Source organism: Gobio gobio, assembly GCF_949357685.1.
Source record: "Gobio gobio genome assembly, chromosome: 3".
Lineage (NCBI taxonomy): Eukaryota > Metazoa > Chordata > Actinopteri > Cypriniformes > Gobionidae > Gobio > Gobio gobio.
This window is the reverse complement of record NC_137099.1, coordinates 24,329,618-24,348,300: the sequence shown is the minus strand read 5'-3', so window position 1 is coordinate 24,348,300 and position 18,683 is coordinate 24,329,618. Positions and strand designations below refer to the sequence as shown.

Sequence of the window (18,683 nt, the reverse complement as noted above, 5' to 3'; positions counted from 1 at the left end):
TTTAAAGAGTGACTTTTCCTAGTGATTTGTAAAATCCGTAAATTACTATTTTTGTCCATTATACTGGTCTCATTTTCACAAAATCATGACCACACTCATTAACCTGTACATTGTGCATCTTAATATTTGCAAGCAGTGTAGGCTACTAGCTGCCTATCGCTCATGTTACTTTATACCTTCAGCAAACCCATGAGAACGTCCCTCGCGGCGGACATGCAGACATACTCACACACACTGCAAAACATCACAGCGCTGACCACCCGCAGTTTCACCACGTCAATTAAACACACAAATTCATTTAGTCGCCCCTCCCTCCCTGCTGGAAATGATGTGTTGCATTAATTAAAGTGGCAGACGTCGGCCTAATTGGAGCTTGGATGAACGTTGATGTGCGTGCGTGCGCGTGTGTGTGTGTGTGGGGTCTGGTAAACCCTACATTATGAGGACAAAATGTCCCAGCAAAGATGGCAATATCCGAAATCCCAGCCCTGGGGGGTACATTTTTTGGTCCTCATAAAGAATTCAGCATATAAATCATATTAGGTGATGTTTTTTTGAAAATGTAAACAGCAGGAAGTTTTCTGTGATGGGTAGGTTTATAGGTAGGGTTAGTGTAAGGTGATAAAATAGAGTTTATACAGTATAAAAATCATGATGTCTATGGAAGTCATGAAAACACAACGTGTGTGTGTGTGTGTGTGTGTGTGTGTGTGTGTGTGTGTGTGTGTGTGTGTGTGTGTGTGTGTGTGTGTGTGTGTGTGTGTGTGTGTGTGTGTGTGTGTGTGTGTGTGTGTGTGTGTGTGTGTGTGTGTGTGTGTGTGTGTGTGTGTGTGTGTGTGTATGCGTGTGTGTGTGTGAGCGTGCAAAGTTATTACATTTCATTGCATCTGTAGTTTATGCAGTTTGTTCATTTTACCTTGAGTATTATTTGAGATAGATAGAGAGAGAGATAGACAGACAGATAGAGAATTAAAAATATAGATTGTCTGTCAAAACATTTATTCTTTGCTATATTACTATATTATTGCTAAACTGCTAAATGAGAGTGTACTAAACAGACTAAATAGAAAGGAATCTTCTATAATTGATGTCTGGTGTTTCATAAGTCATATTGTGTGTGAGTGTATGACATCTGGAGTTCCCTCATGTACTGCAGGGGTCTGCCAAGCAATGGCTTTTTAATAGACACGTGTGTGCGAACACACACACATGCACATCCACATGCACACGCTGTGCCTCCCCTGGATAGAGATGTTTATCTAAGACGTGCCAGCGGTGTCCAATCCCCCACCTACTCTGATGCATCTGTCAATGTTCAGCAACTTCCATCTGTGCTCTGTGTGTTCATGTGTGTGTGCATTGAGATGACGTTGTGCGTAGGAAAGTAAGAAAGAAAGAAAGAAAGAAAGAAAGAAAGAAAGAAGGCTTGAATACACAATGTAATTGATTTTTTTTGTTCTGTAATTGCTGGTATACAGAATGTCTCATTAGTTTCTAAATGTCCTGCATGAAATGAACTCCCTCTGTGGTGCAACAGCATAATACTTTGAGCTAAGTTTAGAGTAGATTTTCGGTTCCCGAAAACACATTGACTTACTTTCATCTCTCTTCCGCTTGCTTGCATCGGCAGGTGAACTAATTCCCAGAATTCCACTGATAGAGTAGGAGGAGCCTGCAGCGTCACTTGTGACTGCGGATACCTGGGTCACTGCCACTGTAGAGGCTAGAAAGTTACAGAGAGGATATGAAGACCACTAATGTCCTAAAACAAGGTGGATATTATTATTGCTGCTCATTGCGCTGATGGACATTCACATTGGAAAGAACATATTGTCCATTATAAAGAAAAATCTAGTTTACAATGCTTACACTCTAAAAAATGCTGAGTTTTAACCCAAATTTGGGTCAAATATGGACAAACCTTTGGGTTAATTCAGTTTTGAACTCAACAGTTGGGTTTGTCCATATTTGACATATTTGAGCATTTCTTTTGAGTGTACATTGAATATGTACATATATTAATATTTTTCTCACTCACACTTTTTTTCTCAAATATTATGATGTATCAATTAATTGATAGCATTTTACAACCAAAACTAAGCTTTCTTTGTTATAAAAAAGTCAAATTAACTGATATTTGAACGGATTTATTAATCTACACTATTCTCTAAATAAAGCCTTCTTTTCAAGGTTTTTTTCTTTATTACAATATCAGGACAGTTCTACCTCCCTAACACTTTTCCTTAATGCCCCAAGCAAAAATACCCACATTTTAAATTCGGATTTTACATTCAAATAAATGAATAAATCCTGAAGAAAATGAGCATCATGTCATCAACTCGCTCAGAAATTGTAATATGAACTATTATCCATTTAATATTTTGTATTGAAGTTCACAACTGGTGCAACCTGGAGTCCATTTTAGTCATAGGTAAGATTTCCAGGCAATGCATGGAATGAGAAAGTGTGTAGCTGTGTAAATATCTCTGACACCATCAGGTTTTATGTGATTCTAGCCTCTGCCTGCTTAAAGCTCCCAGCCCATTGTCTTTCGTTGATGTGTAGTATGTTTTTGAGTTTTTGTTTTTCCTCTCGTGTTTCTTGGCCCAGCGTTCTTCTTGCTAAAGACCTTTCACCAAAACCTGCTGTCACTCTATTCTGGCAGCGTGCTGCCGCCCAAGGATAAGATGCTAACAAGCTAACAGCTTTTCCACATGTCTGGCTGTCTGTGAGGTCTTGGCAGTAGGGGACGAGGCCACAAAGTCTTCTCTCTGTCAACCCTTCATTCTCTCTCTCTCTCCTCTTTATCTCACTTCCTGTCAGCTGACGTACAGCCTGAGTGACAGTACAGTGGCCCCAAGGGGACACTAAGGTGTAGAGATGAGGCTAATCCCACATCCCAACAGACTGTGCTAAAATGGAGAAGGTGGGAAAAAAGAAAAACAAATCGCTCGGAGAAAAGATAAACGCCTTTGCTCGCCCGCCGCTCTCGTTTGCTAACCAGGTGGAAAATGTAATGAATGCATATCCATCCATTTTTTACTCCTGATTTATCGTTTCAATTATCTGATTCTCTTATTCTTTCGCACTTTTTTTCCCCCTCACGTCAAGGAATGGAAACCCGAAGCGAGCGCTTTATATTCAAAATCCCTAAATTTCAATTTTCCGCCTGAGCATGAGAACTATTTATCATCATAATCTGAAGGAGACAGAGAACTGGCGAGCGTTGTGCGTGTGAAATTAATTTAGATTAAGCGGAGGTGTGCGATTATGAAGATTACTGACAGTGAGACAAACACCGTTCAATACTTTATTAACTGCCGACGGGAGTTTTCCTCTTAAACTGGTCTCAGACTGGTCTCAGGTTTTTGGGGGGCGGCATTTTGAGTGTCACAAACCTGTCCTAGATTCAAGGATGCAATTAAACGTTAAAGATTGAGAAGATCTAAAAGTAAATGTTTCAAAATCTCAGTCCCTCGATGTCTATGGTGGATACGAGACTGCCTAAGTTTCATAGGATAACTGGTATATTGAAACCTTCAGGAAATAAATGAAATTAAATAGAGAGTAAAATAATATTTTTGCTTAGGTTCTTTTGATTCTTCTTCTGAGATCTCACATGATCGCACACGCATCTCCTCTAATGTTTCAACAATGTCTCAAGCTCTAAATTTCCCTGTATTGTACCAGATTTTACCGTCCAAATACTTTTGATTGGTTTCTAACTGCAAACTGCTGTTTAAAAGTTTTGGGATATTTTTATGCTTAATTCTTATGATCACCAAGGCTGCATTCATTTGATAAGAAATACAGGAATATTGTGAAATATTACTACTATTATGAAAATAAATAACTGTTTTAATATATTTTAAAATGTAATTTATTCCTGTGATGGCAAAGCTGAATTTTTAGCATCATTACTCCAGTCTTCAGTCACTTGATCCTTCAGAAATCATTCTAATATGCTGACTTAGTGTTGAAAATGTTGAAAACAGTTGTGCTAGTTAATATTTTTGTGGAAACGGATAGTTTTTTTTTTTTTCATTATTCTTTTATAACATTATAAATGTATTTACTGTCACTTTTGATCAATTTAATGCATCCGTGCAGAATAAAAGTATATAAACAAAACTGACCTCAAACTTTTGAATGGTAGCGTATGTACTTTTTTTTCCAGAAGCTACATTTCTATATATTTTTTAAATCCAAATATGTCCTACCAAGGACTAAAGTTCGGCATTGTGAGGAATTTGAAACATGACAGAAGTAGATGTGAAGTTGACTCTTACCTAAGTTATGGGCGGAGACGGCTCCTGATTGGCCAGGTGGTTGCTGGACTTTAGTGCGAATGATCCTGCGGCAAAGAAAGAGCAAATAGGAATTAGACATTATGGTGTGTTTAAGGTTTACCATGCAAGGCGATAAGTGTAGGGGTGTGTGGGTACGGTATATGCTTTAATATAAGTATGCAAGCGTGTGTGTGTGCGTGTTTGTGTGTGCGTGTGTGTGTGTGTGAAGTGGCTCATGCAGGCTGACATGGCAGCAGAGTCTCACACTTCCTGCATGGCTGCTCAAGCAAAGCACCTTTCCCCTCTCCTCTTCGTCCCTCTCTCTCTCTCTCTCTCTCTCTCTCCCTCCCTCTCTCTCTGAGAAAGGTTGTCATTGTACACATGCTGTTGAACCAGTGAGCTGGACACTGCTCATGAATATGTGTTTCTTTTTATTTCCACTGACTCAGTCCTGTTGTTTTCATCTATCCCCCACTCGCTCCCTCCATTCTTTGTAGCTCTTCTCCATGCATTGCTCTATCCCTTTTCTATACTGATCAACTTGTTCTCAAAAATATAATGGTTTGTACACATATACTTTGGGGTCGGTAAGTAATTTGAAATGTTTTTGAGAGAAGGCCACTTTTATTTGATCAAAAACAAAGTAATATTGTAAACAGTAATATTGTCAAATATTATTACAATTTAAAATAATTGTTTTCTATTTGATTACATTTTAAAATGTAATTTGTTACTGTCATGGCTGAATTTTCAGCATCATTACTCCAGTCTTCAGAGCCACATGATCCCTCAAAAATAATTTGAATATACTAACTTTGGTGCACAAGAAACATTTCTTATTATTATCCATGTTGAAAACAGTTGTGCTGCTTAATATTTTTGTGGAAACTGCGGTAAAAAAATTTCAGGGTTCTTTGATGAATATAAAGTTCAGATGAATAGCATTTATTTGAAATGGAAATATTTTGTAACATCGTAAATTTGTAACACCCCCCCCCCCCCCAAAAAGGAAAGAAAATCTTACTAACCCCAAAGTTTTGAACAGTGTACACAATACAGAAACATGCTTTATGCATGTAAAGCAATAGCAAAAACACTTTAAACAATGTCAACCCAATCAAATCTTAAACAGTTAAATCTTAGGTTGTACTCCCTTATATTTAGCTGCAGTCTGTAAGTTTTACCTCTTTGTCGCCATCTCTGTTTGAACCCTGAAATTGCAGTTATTTGCAACGTTATCTTCGGCGCAGAAGAATCTAATGTTTTGAGGTGTATGTTTGGGTTGTCTATCAACGCACCAGTTGTCAACGATGATTGTCATTTTGAACTTTCTGGATTACAAGCCGCCATCAAAATGACAAGTTTAATTACATTCCAGCTGCTGTAAGAAGAGGCCACAAATGATCCGCCACCTGCAGCATCCTCACATGCGATATAGCCAACTAGCCAGGACTCCTTTATGCATACAGGCGTGACGTAATGACGCAAAGACGAACGACGGAAGCTCGTATTTCCTGCGAAAACCCACCAGTACCACTCAAATTAATAACACATTATTAAAAGCTTACCGTTGTGAATCGGGTATGAGATGGTTATGTACTTGTGCTAAAATTTATTTTGGATAATTAATTTTTTACCCGAAAAAAGTTACAGACTGCAGCTTTAAGGAATTCAAAGTTAATTAAACTACTGATGAAGAAACTCCAATTGACACTCGAGTACACAGACATTTTTGTGTCAAGTTAAATGAAAATATTTTAACAGTGCACACACACACACACACACACACACACACACACACACACCTGTTGATTGAGCTGACACTGGGCACACTGTCATTGTCACACACTCTCTCTGCCAGCAGTCTGTCTCGGATCTCCCAGGCAAACATGGTGGGGTTTTGGCGTTTGTAATCAGCAATTTTGTCGACGACTTTGGGTGTAGCAACCTTTGGTTTGGAGCCTCCGATCACCCCTGGTCTGATGCTACCTGTCTCATAGTACCTGTGGAGAATATAGATAGAGAGCTGTATTTCACCAGGCACGATAAACAGAGAGTTAGAACATATGCTTATCTAGCATTGTAGGTCTGTAGTGCCCTGCGGTCAGCACACAGTAGGTTACTAGTAACACAGATACACGAGAACAACACAGACCTTTTACAAACGTGCAATAAATGATCAATCCGTTCAGCTCAACACATGATATAATAACATAACAAAAGCTTATATTCAAGCCATACACATTGGTTTAAATGAGTAAAATTAATAAATTATTATCATTATAGCTGTTTGATATTAATTAATTAATATTAATATATGTATAATTTTATATATATATATATATTGAAAATGAGAAAATGTGGTGAATATTCATTATTTTAAATGATTAATTATTATTATGATATTGTAATATGCTTATTTAGTGCTCAAGAAACATTTCTTATTATTATAAATGCTGAAGATAGCTGTGCTGCTTAATATTTGTGTTGATGAATAACCGCATTTATTTGAAATAGAAATGTTTTGTAACATTATACATTTTTTGACTTTCTTTTGTTCAATTTATTGCATCCTTGCTCAATAAAAGTATATACTTTTTACAAATAAAAAACCTTACCTCAAGCTTTTGATCTATTGCGTATATTATATGAGTGACATTATGAATGAATTATTAATAACAATAATGCATTTATTAACCATTTGAAAATCTGATTATTAATATTAATGAATGAATGTGAACTTAGATTATTAACATCAATACATTTGTTGAACATTGGTATCTCATATGTTGCTCTTGCTAGTATTTTATAAAGCATCAAGACAGGCTATGCGTTACAGTGAATTTACCATGGGTAAGGGGGTTTTAGGTGCTTGGATGGCTTGCATTTAGTTAAGGCCCTACACACAAATATAAACCATACAGCACAGCCATGAAACGTACACCAAAATGAGCGCGCAGAAAATTCCCTCATTACAAGAGAGCAGAGTTAGTCATACGCCTTATTTACTCAAACCTCACTTGCAGCCCACATATTAGTGTGTTTTCTGCCTGAGCAGTAAGAGGGAGGGGAGATATTACCACACACACACACACACACACACACATACACAGAGCGCTGCAGTAACGGTTGAGTGAGTTGGACCGGGGCTGGGGGAAGAGGGTTGAGGCAAAGGAGAACAATGCGAAACACATTTTTTTGATATAGCTAAAGGCTCTAGCACTAATCCACACCTTTATCCATTCAAATTCTGTCCTCCCCCTTAACCCCTTCCTCCCTCTGCTCTCTCTCCTTCTCTCTTTCCTCCTCTCTCTCTCCCTTTCTCTGTCCTTCCAGCCATCCCTCCCTCCTCAGGAGACGTATGGTGCCAGTGTCATTTTGATGCAAATGTAAAATGTGATGAATCTTTTCTTTTTTGTCCCAGAAAGACAGAAAGAAAAGACGGCGCTTTGACTTTGGCTTCGGTGCGAGATTTCAGTATTTTTGAATTGGAAGAAAGGAAAGGAAGCGCTGAGTCAGCCTCAAGTTGAACCGACAGCAGAGGGAATATCAGATGTACAGCTAGCATTCATCAGTGTATGGATATTTTAGAAATTGATATTTATTATGGATTAAGTATAAATTGACTTGGTGAAAGAATGGAGGGGTTGGAAAGCATTTAAGGCAAGACTCCAAACAGACACTGGCCCCACTGTTTGAATGCAATAGAGGACATTAAGCTGGTTTCCCAGGCAAAGATTAAGCCTATTTCTGGATAAAATAGCACAGGCAATAGAGATTCTCCATTCAAAATCTTTTTCAGTCTGGGACTAGGCAAACTCTGTGTGTGGGAACTAATCCACGGGGTCCGGATATTATTCGCCAATACATTGTTATATTAAATAATCATATGATATCTCAAGAAACTGTCATTTCATTCCTATACGGAATCAAGCATATCTATTCACATGTTCACCAATAGTTTCAAGACTCATTCACTCTATTATAATATTGTACAGCTCAAATGCTAGTCTATATGTTTACAGTTTTTAAAGTATCTTGCGCTCACCAAGGCTGCATACAGTAAAACGGTAATATTGTGAATAATAATAATTGTTTTCTATTGTAATATATCTTTTTGATGCTCAACAACCATTTCTTATTATTATCAATGAAAACGGTTGTGCTGCTTAATATTTTTCTAGAAAGCGTGATACATTTTAGTTGAGGACTGGAATGGACCGTTCAAAAGAACAACATTTATTTGAAATAGAAATCTTTTGTATATATATTATAACTGTCTTTACTGCCACATATGATCCATTTAATGCATCCTTGGAATAAAATAATTCATTTATTTCCAAACAAATCGTACTGACCCCAAACTTTTTAGCGGTAGTGTATTTGTCAATGTTTTAAATGTAATATATTCTCCCAGAAACAGAATATATGGGACATATACATTTTTCTTTTATAAAATATGCAAAGTAATGTGTAAAAGAATATGAAATTTTTGGTCCTATTTTCCTAGTGATATGAGGTTTTTTTAGTTACACTTTATTTGACGGTGTCAGTGTAATTATATATTTAAGTACTGAGTAATATTAATTAAAAACATGTACTTTTATGATTTGGTTGAGGGTTAGTTGCATTTAATTATGCATAATTTACTGTTATTGGCTATGTAATATGTAACAAGGACACTAAAATAAAGTGTTACCGTTTTTTAACATGCTTCTGTTTTACAATTTATTAAGATAAGCAAAACTCACCTGCCCAGTATCTTGCTGACGCAGCCGTGGCTGACCCGGAGCTGGCGGGAGATGTCACATGGACGTACACCCTGATGGGCCAACTCCACTATCCTCTGCCTCACCACGTCAGGCAAGGGCCGCCCGTTTACAAACACCCCACCTAGCTGATTCACCCCTCCATGCCCTGCGGACACAGACAGCAATAAAAGGACACTGAGCAAATCATATCTTCCTTAAATACAGAAGCTGTCACATAACAGGCAAAAGGTGTTGCTGTTCCACCCTGGTGTGTGTGTGTGTGCGCGTGTCTTTGACCTGAAGGTTACGATTATGCAGTCTCTTCCCCTCCTCTTTATAATATCTGCCCCTGGTGGTCACCTAGAGAATTGCACATGACCTCCTCACTCAAGTTTGTTTTTGTATATTGCCTATAATCATCATTGTGAGTCTTTTTTGCACAGTGGGTGGTGGGCTAGACCTCCTTGGTGGGCTTAGACTTTTGGATACCAATTTTCTTTCATTCTTGTACTGTATATATATTCATTAGAATTCAGTATCTTATCATCATTTCAGTGCAGAAGTCTATGTGGTAATCCAGTCAATCTGTCATATTAACATACTGATTGCTTCAGAAGGGGAACACACAAACACACATTTACACACACAATGGAACTGGGGGATCTGTTAATCCGAGCTACAGGGTAATGGATCTTAAATACATCCGGGCAAGGCAATATCAAAAAGACCTAACTGGCCTTGTGTCCTCATAACGAAATATATAAGTTCAGCGAAGAGAAAATTAAAACCCAGCTACATGTCATTTTCATTCTCTCAAGGCAATGGGCTGCTTTTTCATGAACTTCCTTTACAGAATGATTTGACCTATCAGGCTTCTGAGAGGTCTGTTAGTAAGTCTTTGATTTTTTTTTTTAATGCATTTCGTTTTCAGTTTCACCATCTTTTTCTTTTTCTATCAATGCTAGTTGGCTTCGGTTTCATTTTCTCTGTATTCTTTCTTCTTCTGTGTCTCTCAGTTACAGTTTATTATTTAAAAACTTAAGTGATGAAGTCATGGAGTCAGCTAGCTCAATTTATTTATTTTTTAAGATGTAGGCTACATAAAAAAATTAGGCGAGAAGACTTTTTTATGATCAGATGTTATGATTATTATTATTATGTTTTACACATTTGTGTCCTACTACAAAGAAACGCTTTGAAAATTGAGTAAAAAAAATGTATGTGGAAGGGCTTAAGTTTTTAAAAATGCATAATTTAGGGAGTTTTTAGATCAGTTTATGCTAAATTTCTAATACTTTAGTTAGAAAAAGTGGAAACTTTTCCAACTGCAACCAGTTAAGTACTGATTTACAGTTACTTAGGCTATTGTTATGACCATATTATTAGCTAATATGTGCATGGAGCAAGCATGTGTTTAAGTGTGTATAAGTGTAGGCTATGTGTGTTTGTTTGAATATAAGTGCGTGCCATAGAGAGAGAGAGAGAGAGAGAGAGAAGGCTGCAGTGGGGATTAAACGAAACAAGCTAGATGTGATCTGACCAAGACTTTTCTCCGTTTCTTCTGCAAATACTGCTGGCTTATAAATCGAAGTGTTCCTAGAGCTTTGATTGATTTCGAGGCAGGTTCCGTTTAGAAATAGCGAGAGCGGCTGAAAGACATTCATGCTCCCCCATCCAGAAAATAAACCCGATTAGAGACGCTGCTCCATTACGATCCGCTATCGGCCGCTCCGATTAAACCAAACGCCAGCAAAGCGACGTGACATCAGGCGTGCTTTAACAAACAGACTCAAGAAGAAGAAAACAAGTAAGGGACTGCCTTCATTCGTTCAGGGTAAATGCATTGTTTTTGAAAAATAAATGCAGCATTTGGAAATAAAAATGTAAAAATAACAAAGGAGTTTGGTTTATTTTACATATTAAAAATGCGTTTAAACATCCATTGCTGGATTCAAACTAAGTGTTTTTTATTCAATTGTTTCATCATATTAATAGTGACAGATTAATTATTATTATTGTGTCATAGTTTACTTAAATTAATCACGTATATCCTATCATAACCTATTAGTAATTAATGTCTGATTATTATTTGGGCCTGTTTTATTTTCTAGTAAGAAATTTTTGCCTACTTAAGGTAAAATTGTAAACAAAAATTATAATAATACTGATTTAAAAAAATAAAAGAAAATTATCAAATTACACCAAACAACCAAGGGAAACTCAGACCACAGAACCAAAACAACGACACTTTTCAGAATTTTTGTTTAAATGCTTAGCATAAACTTCAATGCTTTACTCCTTTACTAGTTATTTTTTTCGATACAATGAATATTTATGAATTCGTATTTAAATAAGAAGACCAGATGAAACGCTGTTAGAAATCTTTTGCAAAATCCATATATTAGTAGGCTACGCATTCATCGCTCTCATTCGCATTCAAAACTTAAACAAATGTATGTGACCAACTGGTGGCATAACAACTGTAACATTTAATGTCTGCACCAGTGGGTTAAATGTAGGCCATATTGTAACTAACATTGTACGAGAGTTCAAACTTTTTATCATCATTTAAAACCTGCAAAGTCTTATTAATATTCACGAGATAGCCTATAAGTTTAAAACATCCTCAAGTCGTCTTCCTCCCTCTGCAAAGTCAGCGGAGTTTCTTTCCTAAAAGTCTCGCAGGTTCGTGGCATTCTTAAGGCTTGCACCGTTTGACGTTTTCGGTGTAATCGTTTTACCCCGCGGATTGTGTTGAGATATTGTGGCGGAGAGGAAACGTGATTCGTTCTAGCTTCTGAAATGTGTATACATCTAATCCACCGTTTCATTCACCGTGCCAATAGATGTCATTTCACATAGATGTGCGTGTGCGCGTACGGGTGGGTGGGTGCGCGCATATTTGAGTTTTGCGGTTTTATTCATCGATGAGAGAGAAAGAAAGAATGAGCGAGAGAGGAACAGGAGGAGAGAGAGAGATCACAATTGCATTTTCAGTGTGCATAATATGTGATTGGCAGCTTGGTTTAGGTAACAAAGACATTGGCATTTTCATTTTTAAAAAAAAAATTTCTCTCACAAATTAAAGATGATATCATAGATCATAAATATTTACAATAGCCTAATTATATACATATATATATATTAAGAAAAAATATTATAAATTATGACTTAAAATGCTAATTCATAATGAAAATGTGTTGCGGGCTATTCAAATGAGTAGAAGCTATTGTTTGCGGCGGCAACACGAATAAAAAATAAAGAGGAGGGAAAGAGAAAAGGGGCCCTAACGCTGGTATCTGGGGGACCACCGGTGTCCGCCATGTCACGAATGAGTGACCACACATCTCTCCGCCACAGTGAGCAACTTCAGCTTTCGTTTTTAACCTCACGAGTGGCCTGTTTACAGCTACCCTCAAGCAATGTATTTAAAGGTTACGGAGCCTGTGTGCCATATCCTCAGCCGCGGTTCAAGTTCAGTTTGTGTCCGCTGGCCGCTGGCCTTGGCCGCGCTCTCGTCCCCCCTCTCTTTCCCCCCAGGGATTGTCAAGCAGGCAAAAGCTCTAACAAAGCAAACCGGTTCTTAATAATCAGAAGAATGCCAAAACAATCAAGCCAAACAGCAAAAACTGTACCTTTATTTAAGACCACAATTGCCTTTTTAAAGTTTACCAGCTATAATGAACATAGTGTTTTGCTTTTATTAGCCTATGTTTAATCCGAGTATCATACATTTTGTTAATTTAGTTCTAAGAAAATTCCCAGAACTTTGAATGAAATCAAACATTTGAAAGCAGTTAGTGAAAGTAAGACTATACCGGGAACTTACTGTGCATGGCTGCGAACGGGTCGTGTTTGCAGTGGATTTCCATCGGTTAGCAGGACGGGCCTTTCGTGAAAAAAACGCCAAAAAGTCTTTAAGGACCTGTTCTTTTTGTTTTAAAGGTTTGTGCGTATGGAGTCAGTCCGTTCTGCTCGGAAATGTTTCTTTTAAACGCAGTTTCAGCTGTCTGGAAGTCCAAAGAAACTTTGGTTTGAAAATAAACAATTGACCCTGAAGACCCAAGGCCTATAGGGTCAAGAGTACACGTAGTTTTTGTGATTTTTCGAGGTGGGAATAAAAAAGGATAATTCATAAATAATCATTTATATGTTCCATCAATAATTAGTCTACAAAAACAAGCAAATCGCCGGTCAGGGCACAACCCTGCAGGGTCACACAACTGCTTCTGCGGCCCAACATCCAGAGTGAACTAGGGATTTATCAAAAGAAAAGTCCTGGCGATATGTACCAATTTTAATAATAGTCCGAGCAGTCTTCTTAAGCTTTAGATAAAAATGTAGAAGTCTCGTTTCCAAGCTCTATCTTGACATCCTCGCTCCACTGACCGTGACCCGTGAACTGTGACTGAGGTTCGCGCTGTCAGAGCGCGTCTCTACCAGGGAACTGTAAAATCCTGGCGAGGTTTCTGAGAAACCCAAACATTTACTTCATGTTCAACGTATCTTCACATAAACGTCCCTTGCATCATGCTCTTCTAATTGCTCAAATCGCGCCCGCAGACTCTCTTTAAAAAGAGAAAATATGCAGATAACTCCGACTGTAGGAAGATCCCCAGACAATAGACGTACGACCGTGGACATATGCAATTAAAAAGTGCATGGTATGAACCCCGAATCAAAATGTTTGCCAAAGTTAAACAGAAAATGATAAATAGCCATCGCGGGAAGCATTTGAACTTGAAAAAAAAAATGTCCAAGAAATGTCCTGAAGAAGAAAGCTTTATCAAGTTTTGACGCGCGTAAAAATCCACGGAAAGTCTCAGATTTGTCTGATGTCCGCCGAACGGTGTTCTTCCAGTGTGGTCGCTCCGGCGGTGAGAAGCGGTGGTCGAGCCTCAGTCCTTGCCGCGCAAACACTGCACGAGCGCACGGCGCGTTTCAGAACCTGCTCTCGTGTGGACAGCGCCAACGCTACAGCGCTCTGAATCTACTACCGAGCCCGAGCGAGACTGTCAATCAAGATAAGTCTACCTATCCGGGCACAGCACCTCTGCCGTCACAATCGCCCTGAGTCGCGCTCAGATAAAGACGACACCGATTGGCTAACACTGAGCCAATGTGAAAGTGACGTGCTGTCCCAATTGTGCGCTGACAAATAGGGAGTCTTGGATCGAAGTTGGTTCTCTGGCTGATCCCATGTCTAATTTCAATTAAGGAAGGTGATAAAATTGAAATTTTCAAATATCAGTTTGCACGTTTTCAGTCATCCAATTAATAAATGGTTAATAATTGGGTATTGCGACCAGTATGTTTTCAATTATGAATAAACTTTGTAAAACCACTGTAAAAATTGCTTATGATAACTGACACATCGCAGCATTCTACTGAGCTACATGTGCATATAAAATCTAATGATACATATAAAATGAATGAACATATTTTCTCACTCAGTTTCGCATTTGCACATTATTGGAAATTATAAATGATGTCCCACTTGCACGACTGCTGTTTAGCATCTTCGACAAAAAAAGTTTTAAAATGGTACTTTTAATAAATTACTTTAAAAGTGTAATAATTCTGCATCCATAAGGACATTTATTCGTTTATTATTTATGAGGTTCCTTTACTTCTTAAAAAAAATCATTTCTATCTAGGCTACATGTTTGACGGACACGAGCGGTGTTCCACACTTAATAATAATTTTAATAATTTTTCATTACCAGCTCTACAACAGATTATTAAGCACTTGACATTAATTCATGTTAAGTTTAGTTGGCTTAGAATCTAGGGTGTTTTAAATAATGGGGATTTTATAATTGTTGGGGTGCTAGATCTGCACGTGTAATACCAACAAGAAAAAACAAGCATCAAACTGTCTAAAAATATATAATAATAAAAATAAAAGAAACGTTATATTAGGGGTTAGTGTTAATGAACATTTATGTGGCATATTTATTTATTTATTTATTCATTCATTAGTTCGTTTATTCATTATTTTTTAGATTCATTTCATTATTACACGAAAAAAATGGAAAAATTCTTACTTGAATTACTAGTAGGCCTATTGGTTGATTTTTTTATATATATATATAATTAGGCCTACCGGTGTTTTTATTTATTTATTTATTTGTGAATGCCCTTCATTAATGTATAGCCAATGCATAACGTAAATCGCCAAATTGCAACAAAAAAAAGTGGCAAAACATAACACGACATTATGAATTTGTTACATCATGTTTCTCAATGTGTTACATTAAGATGTTTCTTTGCCTGAACATAGCCTAAGGAACAGAACACGCAAACATTAACTCTTGGAAAATTCAATTTTTATGTTTTGTTTGAGAACATTTTGTGGTCAATTTCCGTGCATCTTCTGCGACTAGTCACTGGGTTATTGTACACTTAGAGATCAAAGATACAACTATATTACATGTGTTTGCCTGTTTGTTCAGGATAATGTAACATTTAAGTCACTGAAATCCTGTGGTTCATGTTCAAACTGCATGTGCTCAACATTCGGTGCATTCTGTGAGGAAGAGATTCCTCCGTGGTGCGCCATAAGTGCCACGAGGGGGCGAACCTTTGGTCTCTTGTGAAGAAGCATCACGACACACACACACACACACACACACACACACAGCGCTGTTTCTGTGTTTAATCTCATAAAATGTTTAAATATTTGTATCATTTAAGTTTTTTTACTTAAATAACAATTAAGTTGAATCTTTCCATGACTGTAATGGAGGCCTTATAGGCTTTCAGTGGACCAGCATTTCTATCTCAGTTTGTGTGTGTGTGTGTAGTTGTTTTTGTTCCTGAGAGACACGCAGCCCACAAATACACAAACATATTTTATAACGTTATGAGGATTGAGAGATTTAAACAATTAAAACATTACGAATAGTCTACATTATTAGATTATTTTATCTTAATTTTTTGTCTCTCAGTTTCCCCGTGTGTACCCCACGTGATAAAATACTCTCATATTCTCGTTCTTGAGGAAATGTTAGCTTATAATAGTTGCTCAAAAGCAAATTTCCGCATATAATTAGCAAATGAAATATAAAAACAAGTAAAACTAAAACCCAGCTAATCATGTGTAGCATAGTTTGCTTTTGGCTCGATAAAAGTTCCATCATGATTCAAACCGTGTTTGTCAAATCATTAACAAAATCCATTATTGAGATAGGCCTATTATTTTAACGCTTTGAGAAAATGTTAGTGAAGACAGTAATGAGTTAGGAGTCGTGCTATTAATGAAATAAGAAAAACAAATAGGCAACATAATAAATAGTAAAACACACATAACAAAAACACACAAAAAACAGAACTTTTTCTATAATAACGAAGGGTTCAGATGTCGGTTTGTCTGAATATTTAATAATAATTCTGAAGAGTTCAGAGTAGCCTATCAGAGTCAAAGGCAAGGACAAGGCTTTCGGTCCACTCCAAGGTGAATTAATGAATTACTCCATTGACCAAAACGCTCATATGTTCTGTTCGGTTTAGTTTACTGTTTAGTTTAATTCGAGTTCAATCAATTCTATAAGTTATTTCCTATAGCGCTATAATGAAACCCTCAGAACATCAGGTGGATGACAATGCATATGCTATCATAAATAATCTACTTGCTTTTCGAGGACTGCAAGAGCAGATATTTAAGCTTAAGCTTAGTTTATAATACAAATCAGAAGACAAATGAAAACACGAGAACCAAATACTGGGATGTCGCATAATAATATGAGTTGGTCTTCAAGGAAAGCTGGGCGTAGCCGTTTTGACGCAGGTGAGATGAACCACCTTTAAACTGGTATAAAAGGACCTGCTTTAGTTGACACAACAATCTAAGAACGTGTTGTTTATCATTATGTTATACATTCCCTTTATATAGTTTTATACTCACACATTCTACATGTCAACAATACATTTTTGGCTACTATTAGCCTACATTTGTGTAGCTGTTACATCTCACTTTGTGCCATAACCAGCAGCAACACCGACAGAATTAACGCGTAAATTCTCAATCGCACGCGCCATTTCATTGGGAGTTCTAAATGTGACGCGTGAACCGGTGAGGTTTATGAAAACACAGAAATATTTGTTATTGAATCCAAGGGCTGAACAGTCCTTCTGGATCCTGAATGAAAACATCTGCAGGGACTCAAACGCCTCAAAGTTTCCCCCATTGGAAACGTAATTGGTTCTTCTCATCCATTTTCGCGCATAGGCCGGTTCTGTTTTTTGTTTATTTTTAAAAAGGTTTTGAATTTTGATTATGTTCCTTTGGACTGTAGGCTAATAGGCCGAACAAACAGGCCCAAAACCAGCAAACTTCAAGCTCAAAACACGTTGCTGTAAAAATCACAGAGTCAGTAAAGGTGTGGCCAAAATGTAAGATTTTCTAGGTCTGTGTTTTATGTTAAAAGTGTCAAAAGATGGACTACCAACGTTCATCTCAATATAAGGATCAATAGCCTACAAAAAAACTGTTTTTATAAAAGACATCTAGCAAGTGCACAAATGCTGCAAGTTTTGTAAAAGAGTAGCTAGTAGTAACTAGTAGACTACTAGTAGACTACTTTGAACAAACAATAGTTCAAGTGAATGAGAAACAGACAAGGCCCTACCCGACCGTCCGATGCGCAGAGATGGACCCTTTTGGTCCAAGTCCATGCCGTGGCTAGAGGTTGGACAGAGGGATGAACGGGGGGGTGAGAACAAAAAAAAGTTCCCTCTCCTATATCCTCTGTTGCTGTTCTCTCTGCTCTTTTTTTGTAACAGTGGTTTTGACGAATGGTACTTTGAAATAATGCGACTCTTCCGCTCCCTGTTGCGCCGTTGCAATTGTTCACTGGAGTGAGACTAAACGTTTTAGGTGGAAAAGAGACTCTGAAGGAAGCGTGAAACGATTATGGGCAAAGTCAAGAAAGAGCCGCGCGCTCATGGCCTCTTTCTTCCTCTTTCTTTCTCTCTCTTTCTCTCTCTCTCTTTCTTTCTCTCTCACCCACACACATACAACAGCTCCCCCTCTTCAGACAGTGGGTTACGTAGGCCTATAAGCCTATATCAGAAAATTTGTTGGTAACACTTTTCAAACATAACTTGAAAACTCTCTCTCTCTCTCTCTCTCTCTCTCTCTCTCTCTCTCTCTCTCTCTCTCTCTCTCTCTCTTTCTCTCTCTCTCTCTCTCTGACAAGTTTAAGTGCGTCAGGGGATTCGTGGCCTAAGTGAAATACAGGACACAATCTTTAGTTCAATAATATAGCTAATAATAATAATATAATCACTCTAAGCATGTGCGTGAATATTTAGGTTAGGCTACGGTAAGAAAGCCAAATAACAGTTATAATCATTTTAAATATTCAGTAAATAGAACTTTATTTATTTATTTATTTTTAAATCCATTATAGCCTATTTATTAAGATATTGGCTAATATATATATATATAAGAAAATACATTTTATGTATATATATATATATATATATATATATATATATATATATATATATATATATATATATATATATATATATATATATATATATATTATTATTTTTTTTATTTTTATTTTTTTACATTTTATAGGCCTAAATGTAGCCTACATTCACGAATGGTCTATAATATAATGCATTTATGCAG

The 18,683-nt window shown here is 37.2% G+C and overlaps 1 protein-coding gene across 7 annotated transcripts in view; it reads right to left on the bottom strand.

Annotated features, from left to right (window-relative positions):
* The window catches only part of pax5 (paired box 5), a 58,574-nt gene extending 40,545 nt beyond the window's left edge, over positions 1-18,029 (bottom strand). For 3 of the 7 annotated variants that reach the window (XM_079811616.1, XM_079811618.1, XM_079811619.1), the window contains exons 1-5: positions 12,870-14,026; positions 9,041-9,206; positions 6,095-6,292; positions 4,290-4,354; positions 1,598-1,723 (exon numbers count right to left, since the gene is read on the bottom strand). In XM_079811616.1, coding sequence (XP_079667742.1) covers positions 1,598-1,723; positions 4,290-4,354; positions 6,095-6,292; positions 9,041-9,206; positions 12,870-12,912 — 598 coding nt within the window. In that variant the 5' untranslated portion in view covers positions 12,913-14,026. Of the gene's footprint in view, positions 1-1,597; positions 1,724-4,289; positions 4,355-6,094; positions 6,293-9,040; positions 9,207-12,869; positions 14,041-17,670 lie in introns of those variants that run through there. The other 4 variants (XM_079811620.1, XM_079811617.1, XM_079811615.1 and 1 more) reach the window with 4 other exon arrangements.
* Between the last annotated feature and the right edge of the window lie 654 nt (positions 18,030-18,683).